This window comes from Lactuca virosa, chromosome 7 (genome assembly GCF_052849685.1).
Source record: "Lactuca virosa cultivar CGN04683 chromosome 7, Lactuca_virosa_CGN04683_v6, whole genome shotgun sequence".
In the NCBI taxonomy this organism is placed as follows: domain Eukaryota; kingdom Viridiplantae; phylum Streptophyta; class Magnoliopsida; order Asterales; family Asteraceae; genus Lactuca; species Lactuca virosa.
Window position 1 is genome coordinate 61,123,171 of NC_136432.1, and position 18,004 is coordinate 61,141,174.

Genomic DNA, 18,004 nt, shown 5'->3' on the forward strand with positions numbered 1-18,004 from the left:
TGCCTTAATCGACAGATTTTCTACTGAATTAATTAACTTTTAAGTAAAAACTTAAAATTATTAATTAATTATTTCAAATAAATTATTTTAAGAAAATTATTAATTAAATATATTTTTTAGTTATATAAAACTGTAATCTTTGATTTAAATAAATACATTAATTATATCACCTCATAATATATATATATATATATATATATATATATATATATATATATATATATATATTAATTTTATTTTATTTTTTATTTTAATGTTATTAATTTAATGTAATTAGAGTGTACAATTTAAAATTTGAAATTTGAAATGAAAAATCAATTATTAATTTAATGTAATTATAGTGGAAAATTTGAAATAAAAAATTAATAGGTTGACATATGGCATGATAGGTGACATATAATATTAATGAGAATTTCTAATATTGTAACACTTGTCAATAAAAGAATAAATTTATTCATTTATTATATTAGATTTGATTATTTTTTGAGTTAACTATTTATTTTTATAAAGAAGATTTATAGTAGGTTGTTTGTTTTTAGACAAAATATTAGAATCATGATTGATATATAAAACTAACTTATAACATTTTGGTTTTAATGTCGAGTCTTTTTTTATAAATTCTGCATTTTGATTATCATTTTGTTATAATTTTAACCATTTAAACGGTTAATCAGGTTTCGTGTTGATGTGTCATGTTGACATTTCAGTTTTTTATAACATAAGATGATGTATAAGATGATGATATGACAGTATTTGATGATATAGTGTTAAAATTAAAATATAATGATTTTTATGATGGACTAATGGTTATCCAAAATATAACAATTATACGAATTTCTAAAATGCTGTGATTTTTGTAATTATTATAAAAAATATAATGATTTTTTTAAAATTTAAAATAATAAATGTATCTAAAATGAACTTATTTGAGCTTATTGGCTAAACATATCATTCCCCAGTTCATAGAGTTTATTACACACTATTTTTTATACATAACTTTGATATTTATTTTGAAGTCTATATTTTTATACTAAAAAAGATAATAGAAAAATGATGAATTTTCTAACTATATATTAGTAGGGTAAAAGATGGTTGTATTTAACAGTATATCACAACGCATTAGTTTATACATCAATACATGTATAGACCACAATGAAGCTTAGAAATTACCTTCAACTTTTTTGGGTTGGAAACAATTACAATTTTTGTCTCGTTGGTTTAATAAGTTAATAATCGTTGTTTGTACATGTACAAGTAAAACAATTCCTAGAAGATTGGTGAGCTTGGATTCTATTCCACAATAATTTTGTTATAATTAGATATAGCACAAACGGTTGCAATTTGTGTCTACATTTAAATTTAATCATTGATAACTATTTACACATAGGGTAGGGGCACAGATACCAAGCAAAAACGACCCCTTATCTATCGTCGTAGAAGTTGTTTCTAGGAAAGATTATGGTTCTCGGGTATCCCATCAATTAATCCCCCAAACTGAGGAAGCTTCACGAAGAATTCAATTTCATCGGGTCCATGTCGGAGACAAAGGGGAGGTCGTTACACCATTCGTTCAGGTCGCTACTTATGCAACAAGGAATTTCGCTACCTTAGGACAATTAGAATTACTGTCGTCGTTGACCGGGGCTTCCATTCAAAGCTTATAACACTTCTCCTTCCGACTTTCCAACACCAGGTTTTACCGTCCATATATTAGTTGAAATATAAAGGTGTTTATATTACCATTTATATTTTACTCAATCGTGGCATCCAATCATACTAAATATAAATACCAAAAATGCTTATAGCATAGTGGTATCAAAAAGTTGACGTAAAGGTGTCCCTCACCCAAAGATTGAGGGTTCAAGTCTTACTAGAGACGAAACACAAAAGATGTAGATTTATGAGTAGCATAGTGAATGTGTGTGCGTTAGCCGTTCTAATATAAGAATGTGAGTGACTATTTACCTACAAACCTGATAAATAAATAAAAATCAGAAAAGTGGTCATTAAGTAAGGTTTTTTCGGCCAAAAACAAAACTTAAGGTTTAATCCGAAAAAAAAAACCCAAAATGCAAGGTTTTATTTGAGACACCCCCCCCCCCCCACACACACACACACACACACAGTGACAACCGTCAAATTTTGGTCCAGTCAAAGTCAAATAAAGTCAACAAGTCAAACCGGTCAACCCTACTAACACTTGTATACTAGGGTTCACCTTATGTAATTACTGTACAACTCACTATTTTAATAGGAAATCATCACATGAAAAGTTGAATTTTTAGATTTTTTGAACCCTAATCGGGGTAAGTGAGGTAGCAAAGCGATAACACACTATTACATACCCTTCGGAGGTGTGTAAGACTCTTAATCATGGCTTAACGGGGTTTGTGGACCTTGCGTTTCAAAGCCAAACACTCAAAAAGGTCACAAAAGAAATCTCTCCCAATCTCTTTCACTCTATCTCTCCCTATCTGAAATCTCTCCAAGTATGTCAAATCTCTCCCAAATCTCTCTAAGTATGCCAAATCTCTCCAAGTATGTCAAATATCTCCCAAATCTCTCTAAGTATGCCAAATCTCTCCAAGTATGTCAAATCTCTCTCAAATCTCTCTAAGTATGCCAAATCTCTCCAAGTATGTCAAATCTCTCTCAAATCTCTCTAAGTATGCCAAATCTCTCCAAGTATGTCAAATCTCTCCCAAATCTCTCTAAGTATGCCAAATCTCTCCAAGTATGTCAAATCTCTCCCAAATCTCTCCAAGTATGTCAAATCTCTCCCAAATCTCTCTCAAAATCTCTCTCAACTGTTTATAATCACTCGGGGCATCCCGACCCTCGAATTTGACGAAAACAGCTCGAAAACGGAAGTCTACGCGAAAAACAGCCTTAAGGAGCCGAAACTCCTCTTAGGAACCGAAACTCCTCTAAGGAGTCGAACCTCTTAGGAGCCGAACCTCTTAGAGCCGAACCTCCTGAGAACCGAAACCCTCTCAACCGAAATGGACCGAGTGCTCGGTCTATTTCGGTCCCCTGATCATGCTGAACCGAGACTGACTTTCGGCTCTCCTTCTCACCTTCGGTCCGAGGACCTGACCTTCGGTCCGAGGACTTGACCTTCGGTTCCGAGATGCGAGCCTGGACCGAACCTCGCAGATAGCCACCGAGATCGAGCATCGCCTTCTGTTCCTTCTCTTCGCACCTTCGGTTCCTCTCCAGCGACCGAACCCTCCTCTCGGCTCCCACCTACTTTCGGTTCTAAGCATCAGGAACCGAACCTCCGGCCCAAACTTCGGATTTTCGCCTATTTTTCCCCGTTTTTGACCATTTTCACGTATTAAGCCCGTTTTTCGTGATTTCAACGCGGGATTTTCTCCAAAAATCATATTTTAACATATAAGACCCTAAATATTCATAATTTAAACATATTTTTATGGAAATCTTTATTTAAGAATAAAATCTAGTGGGTGAATATTTGAGGTGGAGTGTTAACTTTACTTTAGTGTATGACACAAGCAACCACCCCATACCCACTCCAGGGACCAGCCATTGTCCTTCCACCATACCTGGTCATTCAAGAGTACTTTCCCCACCATTTGACCAGCCACACTCTTGGTCAAAGGCTGAAAACTCTTATCTCTCCCCACCATTCTCTCATTTCTCTCATTTTTCCTCCAAAAGACAAACACCATTCTCTCTCAATTCTCTCTCTAAATTTCGAGATTCAAGGCCATTCTCCAAGCTTTTCTTCTACTATTGGTAAGTATTATCATCCTCCACAAGATTATTTCACTTCTTCCTACTCAAATCATGGATATCTTACATAAATATCATCACATTCATGTTAGATCTTCGAACCTTCAAGGCATCTTCTTAGTGTTCTTGAGTAGAACACTTCTTTACTTCAACATCCATCCACTAAGAACACACAAGGTGAGTTCATACCCCTATATTTTCATGTTTTTCTTAAGTTTTAAGGGGGGGAATACAGGTTAAAACACTAAGAACATAACTAAACTCATTTAACAGCCTTCATCAGAAAAGTTTAATTCCATTCACGGACTGTTTTGGTCAACTTAAACATTTTAGTTTTCAAAACTGTATTAGGTGCAAATAGTTCAGGTTCATACCTTTAAAATGACTACTTGCACATCTCCATACGATTTTTCTACAATTTATGGTGATTTTTACAAAACTGTCTATCATTTCAAGAACAAATCCGGACCAATCTGTGATTAAGGACCTTTTTACACAAGTTGGAGGTCACTAAAAATCATAATAAAATTTATGAACAAACTAGACTCGTTTTCCAAACTCTCAGAATTTACAGATTTTGATTTGGATCTTTGATGATTTTTCTATAAAATTTCTAACAACAGAATAGAAATATTAATACTAGAAAAATGCTATCAATTTCATTTGCACCTTGTAACTTGTTAAGCAAGGTGTGTATCATTATGTGAATATATGTTTTTACATTATATGTCATTTCGTCTTAGTGTAATGACATACACCAGAAAACAAATGGATTTTACCTTCACAAGTATTGTAATTAGTTTAAGGTTATAAACAAAGTTTACATCCATTTCATACAAACATTTGATAAACTACGGAAGAATAGTTTATATTGCTTTACATTACAAACGATTATAATAAACTATAATAGGTATAGTTTATGTTTCATTACATTTCAAACTCTTTACCAAAGGTTTTCAGTTCACGTAAATCTGTTAATGAATAAATTTGTGAGACATTCGCTTCGTGTTACATCCAAGTAACAAAATCAAAAGTCCTGTAAATTGTAACCAGAGTCTCTTGTAGGGAGAACGTGATAGTTGTGTATAGATCTATATTGGGTCTGACAAACCCACACCTGAGCTGCATGCAACAGCTAGACCGGCAGGTCTGTGGTGACAAGTGTCATTTAACTTGCGACGCCTGAAGAACGTCGTATTACGAGGCCGTCTGAGTCATAGTATGGTTATAATAACTCACATGTGGTATTAACAAAACATAAGATTTGCGGGTTTTACTTCTAAATTTAACGAGTTTACGTCGATTTAAACTTGCGTAAAATTACTTTAAGTATGGTAAAATACTTGTACACTTCGGTCTTGATTTTTAAGGCTACAATGCATTACATAAGAAAATATGGGATCTTTCTTGAACAAACATCATACTTACAAGAAAAGGATTTTAGCATCGCTTTCAAAAGCTTATGAACTCACCAACTTAATTGTTGACACTCTTTCAAAACTACTTGTATTATAAGGAAATCAATAAACAGGTAACCAAGTGCTTTTGAGGATGGGACGTAAAGCGTCAAACATTTCATTTTTGTCAACATAATGTAATTGATTTGGAAACATGTAAACGCATTCAATGATGTAACTCTTTCAATTATATTTATGTTGGTTGTGTTTACTTTGATCACTATTGCAATTTGTTGTTATGATACTATACATGAAGTCCTCCACCCCCGGACGTTTCCGTCATCCTTGGTTTGGGGGTGTGACACACACACACACACACACACACACACACACATATATATATATATATATATATATATATATATATATATATATATATATATATATATATATATATATATAGGGAAAAGTGAATATACCTAACAACCTTATATAAGCTTATATACCTAACCTTTAAACTACATCGTTTTGGTTGATTTCCACAAATCTGATTATTCTAAATTTTAATTAAAATAATAACTTCCTTAATTATATCAAAGAAACGTAATTATATCTTGAAATTTGACTGATTATTCTCAATCGAATTAATCGACAGCTCAATTGAATGTTGCTGCTTGCTGTAAGTGGGAATTAAGATACCATACTTCTGTGATTTTCTTTTATCACGAACGTAAGTGAGAATTAAAATGTGAAACTTATGCGATTTTCCAATTAGGCATCTATACACATTAATAATACATTAATGGTGATTTTGGAATTCATGTTTGATCATTTGTGAAATCATTTGTTCCATTAATTTTCTATTTCTTTATCTTTACTCCTCCCGTGAGGAATCAAACTATGCATTAATGGTGCTAATCGCTAATCAATTGAATAATTAATCAACTTGTATGCATTAGTTTTATTAATTTAATATTTGATTTTGTTCGTAGGCGATTTATGTGGATATATTAAGCGTAAATAAACAAATAATTACATTGTAGTTTAAAGGTTAGGTATATAAGCTTATATATGGTTGTTAGGTATATTCACTTTTCCATATATATATATATATATATATATATATATATATATATATATATATATATATATATATTAAACATAAATATTTTTTAAACTAAATATCTATTGATTTTTTTTAAGTTGTGAAACAAAGTAAAAGTACTTTAAAGCATAACTAATTTATCAATACTATCATTCTTGGAGACTTCATAAAAGTCACTATATTTTGTATAATTATCACAAAAATCATTTCAAATATTTCAAATATATATGTTATCTTTGTTTTTTCAAAAAAAAATCACTATATCTTGGAAATTTCACAAAAATAATTATATTTTCGATAACTATTACAAAAGTAATTACATTTTAGATTTTTTTTTCAATTTTAACACGTTGTATATGATGTCACTATATATAATGTCACGTCATCGTGTCATGTCAGAATGTAATATCATCAAAAATATTATCTCGTGTGTCAACCATGGTTAGAATTATAACAAATTGGTTCGAATTTTTGTAAAACTTAATGACTTTTGTGGAATTTACCCTAATTTTACATGAACATCTTTTGCAAGCTATGGTCCAAAAAAATAAAATAAAACGAACAAACACTTCTTAATCATACTTCTAAATTTACATATTTTTTTCACCATTAGCATTTAACCTTTTATTCTAAACTTACATATTTGTCATTAATGGAAACTTCACAGAAGTCCATATATTTTGGATAACAATTACAAAAATTATTTCAAATACATTTGATATTAATTTTAAAGTTTTTTTTAATCACTATATATTGGAAAATTCGTAAGTCACTATATTTTGGTTAGCTATCACAAAAGTCATTTCATATACATTTGTTATATTAAAGTTTTTTCAAAAAATTACTATATTTTGGAAATTACGCAAAAGACAACATGTCTTAGATTTTTTTTTCAATTTTGACACGTAGAATGACGTCGATCATATAGTGTCACGTTATCATGTCACATCATCAAAATGGCTACATTAGTTGACAATTGGGTTTCGTTCAAAAAAAAATTAGCAACCAGGTTGACCGGTTAAGTGGTAACAAATTTATAAACTAATGTCCAATTTATAATTAAATTTAAAATAAAATAAAAAAAACACACACATTTTTTGTAAAAGTTAATGACTTTTATGGAACCTACCATAACTTTTATATGAACATTTTTTGCAAGCTATGTTCCAACACTATTAAAAAAGTTTTTTTTTTTTAAATAAAAGAACAACAAACAGACACTCCTTAATCATACTTCTAGACTTACATATTAGTTTACCATTAAACATTCAACCTTTTATTCTAAACACGAATCTTACATGTTTTACGATGATATGCTATAAAAAATCATAAAATATTAATATATTTTAGTTTGTTTTTATATTTTTATATAAAATAGAGATACATCTATTAAATTTTATCAATTCTACAATCCACTTTTACCATTTAAAACAACAAATAGTTCAAATTTTATTTCTTTAATATTTTGATCATTTATTTATGTTCTTTTTCAGGAGTCTAATGGTTGAGATTGAGATGCAAAAGTTCATTAAAAAAAAAAAAAGGCAACCAAATATGGAAAAGAACATAAAACTCAAACATGAGACCTCACATACATTTTAAAATACCACGGACGGGTGGAAACATTTTCTCAATTCTTATCCATTTGTCAGCTACAATAATGTCTATAACAACTCAGATCATCTTTCAAGTTTCAACACACCTTCAAACCAAATTTACATTAAACTAAATTAACAAAAAAAAAAATAATAACGTCTAAAAAGTCTTGAAAACATTACTTACCATTGGTCAATCCTACACAGCAGTCATTCTAAATCAGTCTTTTCACCTCCACCAAACCAAAAACCAACACAGAAAAACCCTCCACCACCCCCACCAAAAACCAGAATATATAAAGATAAATTAACCCTATCGATAACACACCTGTGATCAAAAAAAAAAAAAAAAAACGCCAATTTTAACTATACTAAAACATACATCAAATAAATCACACTCAAAGTCAATAAATTTACGGTTTTATGATTTCTGTAGAACGAGACTGCCACCAGTTGGGATTTTCTTTCATTGAATCAACCCTGCACAAAAATTATTCAATTCACTTACCCATAAGAGCAACATTCTTACATTTCTATACACATAATATAACAAATAATATACATTGCCTATATCAGTATAGAAATGTAAGCACAATTACAAGCACATTTTCATTATGGGTAAAAAGTAACAATTTGGTAGGTAAACTAACCGTTTCATTCTTTCCCAAGAACACATCTTTCATAAAGAGCCACAAGCTCTTTCTTATTAGGATTCTTCAACTGAAGCAACTCCGCACCAAAATTATGCTTCGTGAGCTCTTGCTTCAACTTTACAACAGTAAATTTCGAGTAATCTTCCGTTTCTTGACTATAATTACCATCATACCCTTTAAAAACCGAACCACCATCTTCACTCAAACCAAATTTCAACGGACTATTCGTGCTCCTCGACCTCTTATTCCCCCTACCAATCTCCTGAACTGAATCTGTCCCCATTTCATGTTCTCCTTCTTCAACCCGAACCCTTTTTTGTGAAGCGGTTCTAAGTTTGTTATCCAAAGCAGATTCATTAAGCCGAATCGTTGTCATTTGTTGTTGTAACAAATCGAGCTTCCCTTGTGTGGCTTGTAGTTGAACCGAAAGCGCTTCTGCCCGGTTTGTAGCTTCTGCCCGAGCTGCCCGTTCGGTTTCCAATAAACTTTCAAGGACTTGAACCGTATTCGCGCGTTGTTCGTTGTTGGTATTCAATAAATTTTCTATCTCTTTTTCCCTTTCTTCGACTCTTGCTTCTAGAATCGAGACTTTGGATATCGCGTCCATTTCAGCGGATTGGAATTGGTTTAATTCGTGTGATAAGTCGGTTTTTTGGCGGGAAAGGGTTTCGATGTGTTGTTGGAGTTTTGTGAGTTGGGTCAGCCGGTCAGTGGCTAAGCGTTGGATTTCGTTTTTGTCTTTTTGGGCAGCCATGGCTTCTGCCCGGGCGATGTCGGCTAACTCGGTTGCTCTTTTTGTTTCTTTTTCTGCGGTTCTGCATCTTTCTTGGACTTCTTCGAATCGGTCAAATTCGGATCTGTATTTTTGTTGTAAATGGATTCGTTCTTGTTCTAGAATTCTCGACTCTCTTTCGTATGATTGAGCTGTTGCGTTTGCGGTTTCTAACTGTTTGCTTAATTCCTTGATGTCGGATTTTAATGCGGATATTTCTGAATCGTAGCTTTTTATTTTTGACTCTGCAGCCTGAGAATTAGAGTACAAGATATTAAATATAATGCATGAAAAACGATTTCCATTATGGTTAGCTATTTATAAGAATCTCACCTTCAACTCCAACCTCAAAGTAGTTACACGCTGCTCCGCCTGATCAATCTTTGCAGCCTTACTTTTTATTTCCGCTTCCTACAAAATTTCATTTGCAGTTGAATAAAAATCAGGTTTCAATTCTTTATCCCCACTAAAATATAAAACAAGTGTTTTGTCTGTGCAAAAGACATAAATGCCCTCCTCATGATGATAAACCATTAGAGAGAGAGAGAGAGGTGTCACCTTGTCAGCTAACGTGCATGCAAATTCCGCCCGTAGAGCATCCTCACGGTTCTGTGTTTGTTTACTCGCGCGATCTTGAACCGCCGCCGCCTTCTCAAGCGCGCTCTTGGCCTCCCTTACCGCCACGTCATACTTCCGTTTCCACTCCACCGCCTCCTCTTGAGCCGCCACCGTTTGTTCCCGGGCAGCCGCCAGTCTTGTTTCAGCTGCACTACTCCTCATCTTCAAATTCGCTACTTCAGATGAAGCTTGTTCTTCCCCGGCTTTCTGCTTAGATAATGCTACGTCATATTTTCTTTTCCATTCCATGGATTCTCTTTTGGCTGATTCCAGTGTTCTTGATAAGTTGGAGTATTTTTCTTCTAATGAGCTCGAGTTGTTTTTGAGATCGGATATTCGAGTCATGTACTCTTCTGCAAGCTTGTTTTTGTCTTTAATGGCATCTTCATAGCGTTTTATGTAATCGGATTTGTATTTCTCACTTGCTTCTAGTTGTTTTGTGAGTAATCCCATTTTGTCTTCAATTGAGCGGCATTTTAAGTGGAGGGAGCTTTTTTCTGAGGTGATGTGGTCTATCTGTTTCTTCACAAAGTCGAGAACTGGACCTTCCAAGCTTAAACGTCAAAGAAAAAGAAAAATGTTAAAATCTAGAGAAAAACTAGCAAAGAAAGTGAGCTTAAAATTATACTTTCATCTTTTTTTTCTATTACAGCATTGTACTTCCAACTTTTTTCTTAGAGTAACTTACAAAGATGGTTCCTATGCTTTCTAATTTTCACTATGTTTAGTCCAAAGCTGAATCTTTTTTATTTAAATTTGGTCCTTATTTTAAGGTTTCATATTGACTTTGGTCCCTGTAATACAAGACAAACAGAAAGTCTCAAGGACCAAAATGAATGAAACCTTCAAATAAGGACCAAAACTGAAAAAGGTTTAGCATAATCAGAAAGCTTAAGGACCAATTTTTGAAATTTACTCTGTTTCTTATTAAGGCATCGTACTTTAAAAATTGCTCAATTGCAGTGTTGTACTTTCAATTTTTCTTATTAAGACATTATACATTGACAAATCTACCAAATTACAAAAGTGAAAATTGCTTTATATTTGGGTGACATTGCTATAACTGGGTAGACTTTACAAAGTAAATGTTGTAATACTATTAGGAAGAAATGAAAGTAGCATGCTACAATAAACAAATCAATGAAAGTACATTGCTATTTATCGCATTTGATAAAAAATATAAAAGCAAAACCTTTGCCGTAAAAAAGAAGCTAGTTTCTGCCACTTTTCTGGACCATAAGCAGTTGCTTCATAGCTGCTTAACAGCTGATCAAGAACCTATATCCGACAAAAACAAAACAATTGTGTACTTTTAGGATCAATACAATACTAAGATCTAAAAAAACTTACAACAATATGAACCCAAAAAAGTTAAAGAAGAGATGGTTTTGGCAATTAGCATACTATAAATTTAAAAATCATGAAGTCATGAAAATGATGGAATTATAAATGTATAATGTCATTTAATTTTTAAGTGTTCATTAGTTATCTTTCGGTGGTTAATGAAAATTTAATAGACGTTGGTTGCAACTTAATGCAGAAACAATGACCTAATAGAGAAATCTAGAGAAAATAAGCTTTCTCCATTAAGTCCTAACTTTTTACAGATTTGCCCTCATTATTTTTTCCTTCCATTTTCTCAAGCATGCCATTTTTTTCTATAAAACTTCTAGACATCATTTATCATGGAAAAAAAAAGTCAGAGTTTCCCTCCCAACAACCCAACTGTAGTTTCTGAGTCAGTAACATAAATTTACCTTCAGAATATTATCAAACTTTGCAGCTGGAGCTTGACAAGCTGCTCTTAGTTCTTTCTCCATTTTTTGTATGGCATTTGAGCATTGCATGTAAGCCTTCATAAAGGCCTCCCTTTTATAATCCTGCATCAATAGTTTATAACATGTATTAAGCAAATAGGTAAAGAAAGGACTCTTTCCAAAAGGAATTAAGCATTGCATTTTTTGCCAGAAAAGCTACCTCAAATTCCTTCGTGAAAAATACACGAAGACGCTTTTCACATCTTTGCCTAGCGGAGCCCGCCCCTACTGCAGTAGAATTAAAAGCAGCCACAGCTTTCTGAACAGCCTCTTCATGTGTTTCTCGTAATGCAGCCTACAAGCATTCGAAAAGTGAACAGTTATATCAGGTGACCAAAGGGTAAAAAAGGAAAAACAAAAACTAATGAAGATTTCAAAAAAACATACTTCCTCAGGGGGTCGTGTACGATCGAAAGAAGACTTGTAAACTTCAGTAGCATATTCCAATGCCTTTTGGCATTCTGTTTCTTCAACACTCTGAAATAAATGAATAGTTGAGAAGTTGAAATTATCCAATAAAGATATGGATGTTTCTTATTGACTAGATGCAGAAATAAACGACTTAATAGAGAAAGTCAGGAAAAAGGAAACTTTCCCATTATTTTGATCAAGCTATCATTTCAATGTCCAATACTATCTTATGCTGTATCTTTTTCCTTAAAATTGGATTATCAATACAACATCAACCTGATACTTGATACTTCTACAACATAAAGCAAAAAAACACAGCCTTAAAGAACTAACCTGCCATGAGGAAGTGATTGTAGGAACTGCACCGTTATTGAGAGCATCTAGAAAAGACTGAGTGATGCCAGCAAAAATAGGTCCATTCATAACCGTGGACCCCAGCTGCTTGGGCCTAGTTCTCTCGAACACAAACCTTGTTAACTCATCCAGTCCTGCTTTGAACTCTGGCCTCAATTTCTCCATCTACACGTGTGAGTAAGATTTGGGATAACTAATGTTAGAGACAATCTTCCTAAGATGCATGATATATAAAAAGTGTAATGAATATTAATACTTTTTGTACATATGAAAAAGATTACTTACCGATATTTGGTCAAGCCGCTGGAGCTCATTCTCATTGCTCAAAGGTCTCACAAGAGTGAAACAATCCCTATCTGGAAAGAGAGCTCGGATGGATTCTCGAATCTATAAATTATAGATTACCATTTGTTCAGGAATTTAAGAAAGAACATGTGAAAAGTTAAACATATTTATAATCTTAAAGTTTAAACCATCCACTACATGAACCAAGTGGTGTAGTAGTAGTTTGCTTATCAATGGTTTTTGGTGCCTCAATTTATAGTGTACTTCAATAACATAATTTCAAAGATATTAATTTTTGTTTTGAACAATGGAGATTAAACGGAAGGAAAGACCTCATTTTTGGCTGAAACATCTCTTCCACCACCTTCTACTGGCCTCAAAGCAAGCTCTAGGTAGTCACGAGGTGTTATTTTCCTATTATCCTCAACCAAATCCAAATAGAAATCCTGCAATTTGGAACATGGTGATAAGAAAAAAGTACATAATAAAAGAAGACCAGTATGGCCCCATTTGCCACATAGGATAAAATTAAAACTTTTTGTCCCACCGAAAAAGGTGGGGGAGGGATCTCTCATTTGTACAAAAGACGTAAATGCCCTCCTAATGATCAAAAATAACCCTAGAAAGCTTTTCTAGATGTCGTGTGTAACAAACGCAGTCGAAAAAAACAAAGTCGCATGAATCAGTATGAATGTACCCTTAGAAGCCACACAAAGATTGGGGAGAATTGTCCAAGTTCAGAAGCTGTGGTTTTACCCCCCGAGGCTCTGACACGAATATGCTTTGTCATTTCGGTTACAAGAGAGAGACGATCAAGTGCAGCCTCATCTATACCTCCCATCTGACATAAAAAAGACATGAACAATGAGATGAAATAACAACCATGCATAGAATGAATCAATGTGATTAACAAAAAAAACCAACCTGATTATATATGAACATGCTTGATAAGAGTACAGCAAGAGAGAAGATCTGTGTGCTGTATGTTCCCTGTAAAATGAAATGGATAGAAATAGAAATAGAAATAATAAATATCATCATACAATTTAACATAGAGGCTCTAAAATATTTTATAAGAAGTCAAGCCAACCGTTTGATCATAGGCATCAATTCCTTCGCTATCAATCAATAGAAGATTGTACTCAGTTCCATCAAGGGCAGTTCTTTTTAAAGGAGTACTCCACAGCCAAAGCCCTTTTGTGCAAGGGCGATGAGTTGATGCCACCTTAAATCCACTACTCCTTCCAAGAAGCTACAAAGATTAAAATGCAGCCTAATTATATACGAATAAACTTCATCAACTTTGCCACTTATCATGAAGGTGGAAACTAACATGTTATAAAAGAGGCATGGCATTAATAGATGTAACATGTACCGAAAATCCAGATCAATAAAGCAACATGTGAAAATGTATCTTTTTCATAAATAGAAAAATACAATGCTAATATACTACAAATTATGTCATCATGTAGCCTGCAGCTACAAATCATTGATGCACCAGAGCCGGTTTAATCTATCAATATAACATGTTTCTAACTATTATGTAACACCAGATGCTAATAGCTTCTATAAATCCGGACATGGTCTCTCAAAAAGAAGTTTACTTTCCCAGTTTTGAACCGATGAACTTCACTTATATTGGGAGCCTCACAAATATCAAAAAAGAAGGTTTCACTTTTTAATTTGATTTTTTTGAATAATTTGACTACTCCTGTAGTTGAACTCTATCCATAATTCCATATTCATCAAAACTTAGCAATATCAACTCCATTCATGAAGCAAACGATGTTAGACGATTAACTAAATGGCATATGCTAATTGCCTTCATATTGGTAAACAATCCTTGATGAATCAAACATTCTATAGATTTTACCCTTAATTTTTATTTATTCTGTCTTGATTGAGCGTATAATTTCTTCACTTCTTGACCTAAAACTTATTATCAATAGGATAGAGTGCGTTACATATTTACATAAGAACCAACAGCTTTTGCAGTTCTTTATTACAACTTACATCGAACATCTAGAGCTATACTGCATACTAAATCTGAAGTGTTATAAGTATAGAGAGCATTCTTAATAAACTATACCTTCTAATATTAACTTAGCCCTATGTAACCAGCTCTTCATACTTCATAGCCACACCATCCAAAACCCTAACTCTAGAAGACTAGAATAAGCATAAAATTGTTCAAAAACCACAAACCCAGTAGCTAACCAGCTATGCATCATTAATTTTGATTAAAACAATCAAACTTGCTCAGGAAGCAAGGAAAAAAGCATGGATAGTGAACTGTTATGAATGAAATAAATGGCACTCCAAATTTGTCGTACTGGACCAATTCAACTAATCTACATAACCTATAATCAACCCCATAGCAATTAACGTAACAAATTTCCCAATAATGATTCTATAGTCCTCCTTAAACCCTAGCTTCATAATAATTAAGTATGCACAAATCATGGTTCAATTACTCATTACTTGGTAACAACTAAAACAGGTGCCAATTAGCTACTTATTACTACATTTATACTGAATTAACCAGTTTCGTAAGTAATGGCTACATTAAAACCCTAATTTCAAAATTACGACCATAAAGAAAGGAATCAGGCATGAAGTATTTCTACAAAACCCAAGGTCTCCCCTTGAAAGAGATCGAAAAGTACCTGATTTAAGATATAACTCTTGCCTTGGCGAGCACGACCACAGACTGAAACCACGCCGATGGGTTCTTTAACAAGCTGAAGAAGAGAAACAGCTTCGGGATCCATCTGAAACTTTCCTCTCTCGTCGCAATAGACGAGACGAATGGGCCTTGCAGGGCCAGAAGCGACGGAAGTGGATGGTGAAAAAAGAGGAGTTGAAGAAGACGGAGTCGACGGCGATTGTTGAGACGAGTCATTGGAAGTGCTCCTGCTGAAAAATCTCATCGTGCTTAGATCGTATGCTACAAGGACAAACCGATTGCGTTTATGAACTTGGAAGTTGGAACGTGGAACTTGGAAGTTGGAACAGTGACTATTTGTGGGAACGTTTTGCCGATCGGTCAGAAGGAAAAAAAGAAAATTCTAGGACGGACACTTGATTTAAATCCTTTTTCCAAATATATTTAAAAAAACTGAATTCACGAAAATACAAAAATACCATATGTGATTAATCTAAGTTCGGTTTGTTTATCTTCTTATTGCTTCTTAACAAGTGATAGCTCTAAATCTATCTGATTTAAAAGGGTTTGATTACATTTTATTTTGGCATATAAATCCGAAATTAGCAATTATTCGATCCGGACTCATTCTGATATAAGAAAGAAAAAAAATGACACATTCCTTTTTTTCCCTTAACCATACACGTTCTTTCTCTTCTTACATCTAGCGAACACCAGCATCCTTCCTTCTCTTCTTCTTGCATCTCCAATGAGCATCGGCGCCCACCACACACAGTCGGCCGTCATCACACACCGTCGACGCACATCATGCCGCCGTCAAATAAAACTCCTTCAAACTTTTTTAAAATCGGTAATTCTTCTTTTGATTTTCTTGTTGAAATGAGTAATAAATAAACAATACCTTTGACATTAAGAGATTCATATATGACTACATGATCATCACCTAAATTAATAAAGTTAAAAAACAATATACTATAAATATACTTCTTAATTGCGTATGATTATTAAGAATAACAATCTAATATTTTTAAGCACAAATATAATAGTTGTTCATATATGAATATACGAATAACAAACTAAACATTTTCCTAATATACCAAATAAAAAAAGGCATTGTTTATTAATATATGAGTATAACGGTAACATTCCAAAATTTAAGACCAAAAATTTTATTTTTAAATTAAAGATTCATAAAGCACATTTTACTGAAAATACTACCAATGTTATCTCATATCATAAAAACTCCAAGTCAAATATCTCTCAAAACATATCATAAGAAAATAATGTCAGAGTACAAATCCCAAGAGTCTCATGTGCGGAAAATCGAGTGTGGGATGCGCTGCAGTCATGCCGGCTCCTTTCTTTTCGAAGAAGAGGTACCTGAAACCAAAACTGTAAACCGTAAGCACGAAGCTTAGTGAGTTCCCCCATCATACCACATACCATAGAATAAACATATTGTCAGGCATATCTGGGTGCCCGACCTACCCTGCTGAGCATACCGGGGTGCTCAACCTACCCCTGCTAGGCATACCGGGGTGCCTAACCTACCATTGTCAGACATACCGGGGTGTCCGACCTACCCCTTCGGTTTATCTCAACCGGTTACGGGGACTATTTCACCCCTACCACTACCACATAATAACATATCATAAGCATGTTGCTAGGCATATATGGGTACTGTCTACCCCCTCGGTCTCTTTTAACCGGTAACCGGGGACTATTTCACCCCTCCTACTAGTATCACATAATAGCATACTAGCACATAAAGCATAACAGATAGTAGCATACCAGACAATTATCACAAAGACAATCATTTCAACAATAATCACCTACTAGTGGGTCGGCATTGGTGCCTTAGACCCACTTCTACTGGAAGGTAACTCACATCAAATATCGTGAAGTAGTTGAACTGTCCTCGGCTCTGAACTCAACTCCTCTTAGACTCCTACACATAAAAATCTCCTTTAATTACCCTTTCATACCCATAACCCCCTTAAGGGTCAACTCTTGTCAAAGTCCAAGTCAAAGTCAACCTTTTGGAGTTGACTCAACTCGTCGAGTTGATCTATCAACTCGTCGAGACCCATAGATCATAAACCTCTTAAATCGCGATCCAACTCGTCGAGTCCTTGCACGAACTCGTCGAGTTTATCCTATCAACATAATCGGGACATTTCACTACACGAGTTCATCCTTGAACTCGTCGAGTTCTTTAATCTTCAAAACCCAAAACCATGGCCAACTCGTTGAGTCATCTCCTAGACTCGACGAGTTTGCTTAATAACATAAAAAGTTGGGGGACCACGATCCAACTCGCCGAGTTGGATGAGCAACTCGTCGAGTCCCCTTTAGTCTAAATCCATTCAGTCTCTTCCAATCGATTTCAACGCTTCCAAACCATAGATCTGGTCCTCTAGGGCTAAGTTACCACGTAAAGTTGCTAACTTTACGTCCATGCATATTGTCATGAAGCTAGAAACACCAAACTAAGATATATAATAGATCTAGGGCATGGAGAAGGGCCAAGGCTTGATAAAGTTGGCAGCTTTAAGCCTCATAAGCTCATGAGTGCC

At 33.9% G+C, this 18,004-nt stretch overlaps 1 protein-coding gene across 2 annotated transcripts; it reads right to left on the bottom strand.

Annotated features, from left to right (window-relative positions):
* Positions 1 to 7,825: 7,825 nt before the first annotated feature.
* LOC145124278 (uncharacterized) lies at positions 7,826 to 15,827 on the bottom strand. 2 transcript variants are annotated; one of them, XM_079059551.1, is made up of 17 exons: positions 15,430 to 15,827; positions 13,854 to 14,015; positions 13,688 to 13,753; positions 13,461 to 13,604; positions 13,096 to 13,209; positions 12,764 to 12,865; positions 12,458 to 12,643; positions 12,101 to 12,190; positions 11,874 to 12,008; positions 11,654 to 11,776; positions 11,089 to 11,174; positions 9,837 to 10,449; positions 9,612 to 9,689; positions 8,504 to 9,530; positions 8,271 to 8,333; positions 8,041 to 8,181; positions 7,826 to 7,960 (listed from the first exon to the last, which is right to left on the bottom strand). In XM_079059551.1, the coding sequence occupies exons 1-14, from the start codon at positions 15,691 to 15,693 to the stop codon at positions 8,508 to 8,510; spliced, it is 3,186 nt and encodes a 1,061-aa protein (XP_078915677.1). In that variant the 5' UTR covers positions 15,694 to 15,827; the 3' UTR covers positions 7,826 to 7,960; positions 8,041 to 8,181; positions 8,271 to 8,333; positions 8,504 to 8,507. The 2 variants fall into 2 exon arrangements, with proteins under 2 accessions (XP_078915677.1, XP_078915676.1); XM_079059550.1 differs by having other exon boundaries at positions 7,826 to 8,181.
* Between the last annotated feature and the right edge of the window lie 2,177 nt (positions 15,828 to 18,004).

Bases quoted from the DNA above. Each gene is read 5' to 3' on its own strand.
- LOC145124278 (XM_079059551.1), bottom strand. From the start codon at position 15,693: ATGAGATTTTTCAGCAGGAGCACTTCCAATGACTCGTCTCAACAATCG. The intron at 12,191-12,457 runs GTTAGTTCTTTA...CATTTATTTCAG, and splicing joins CAATCACTTCCTCATGGCAG to AGTGTTGAAGAAACAGAATG. The intron at 9,690-9,836 runs GTGACACCTCTC...GAAATTTTGTAG, and splicing joins CATGCACGTTAGCTGACAAG to GAAGCGGAAATAAAAAGTAA.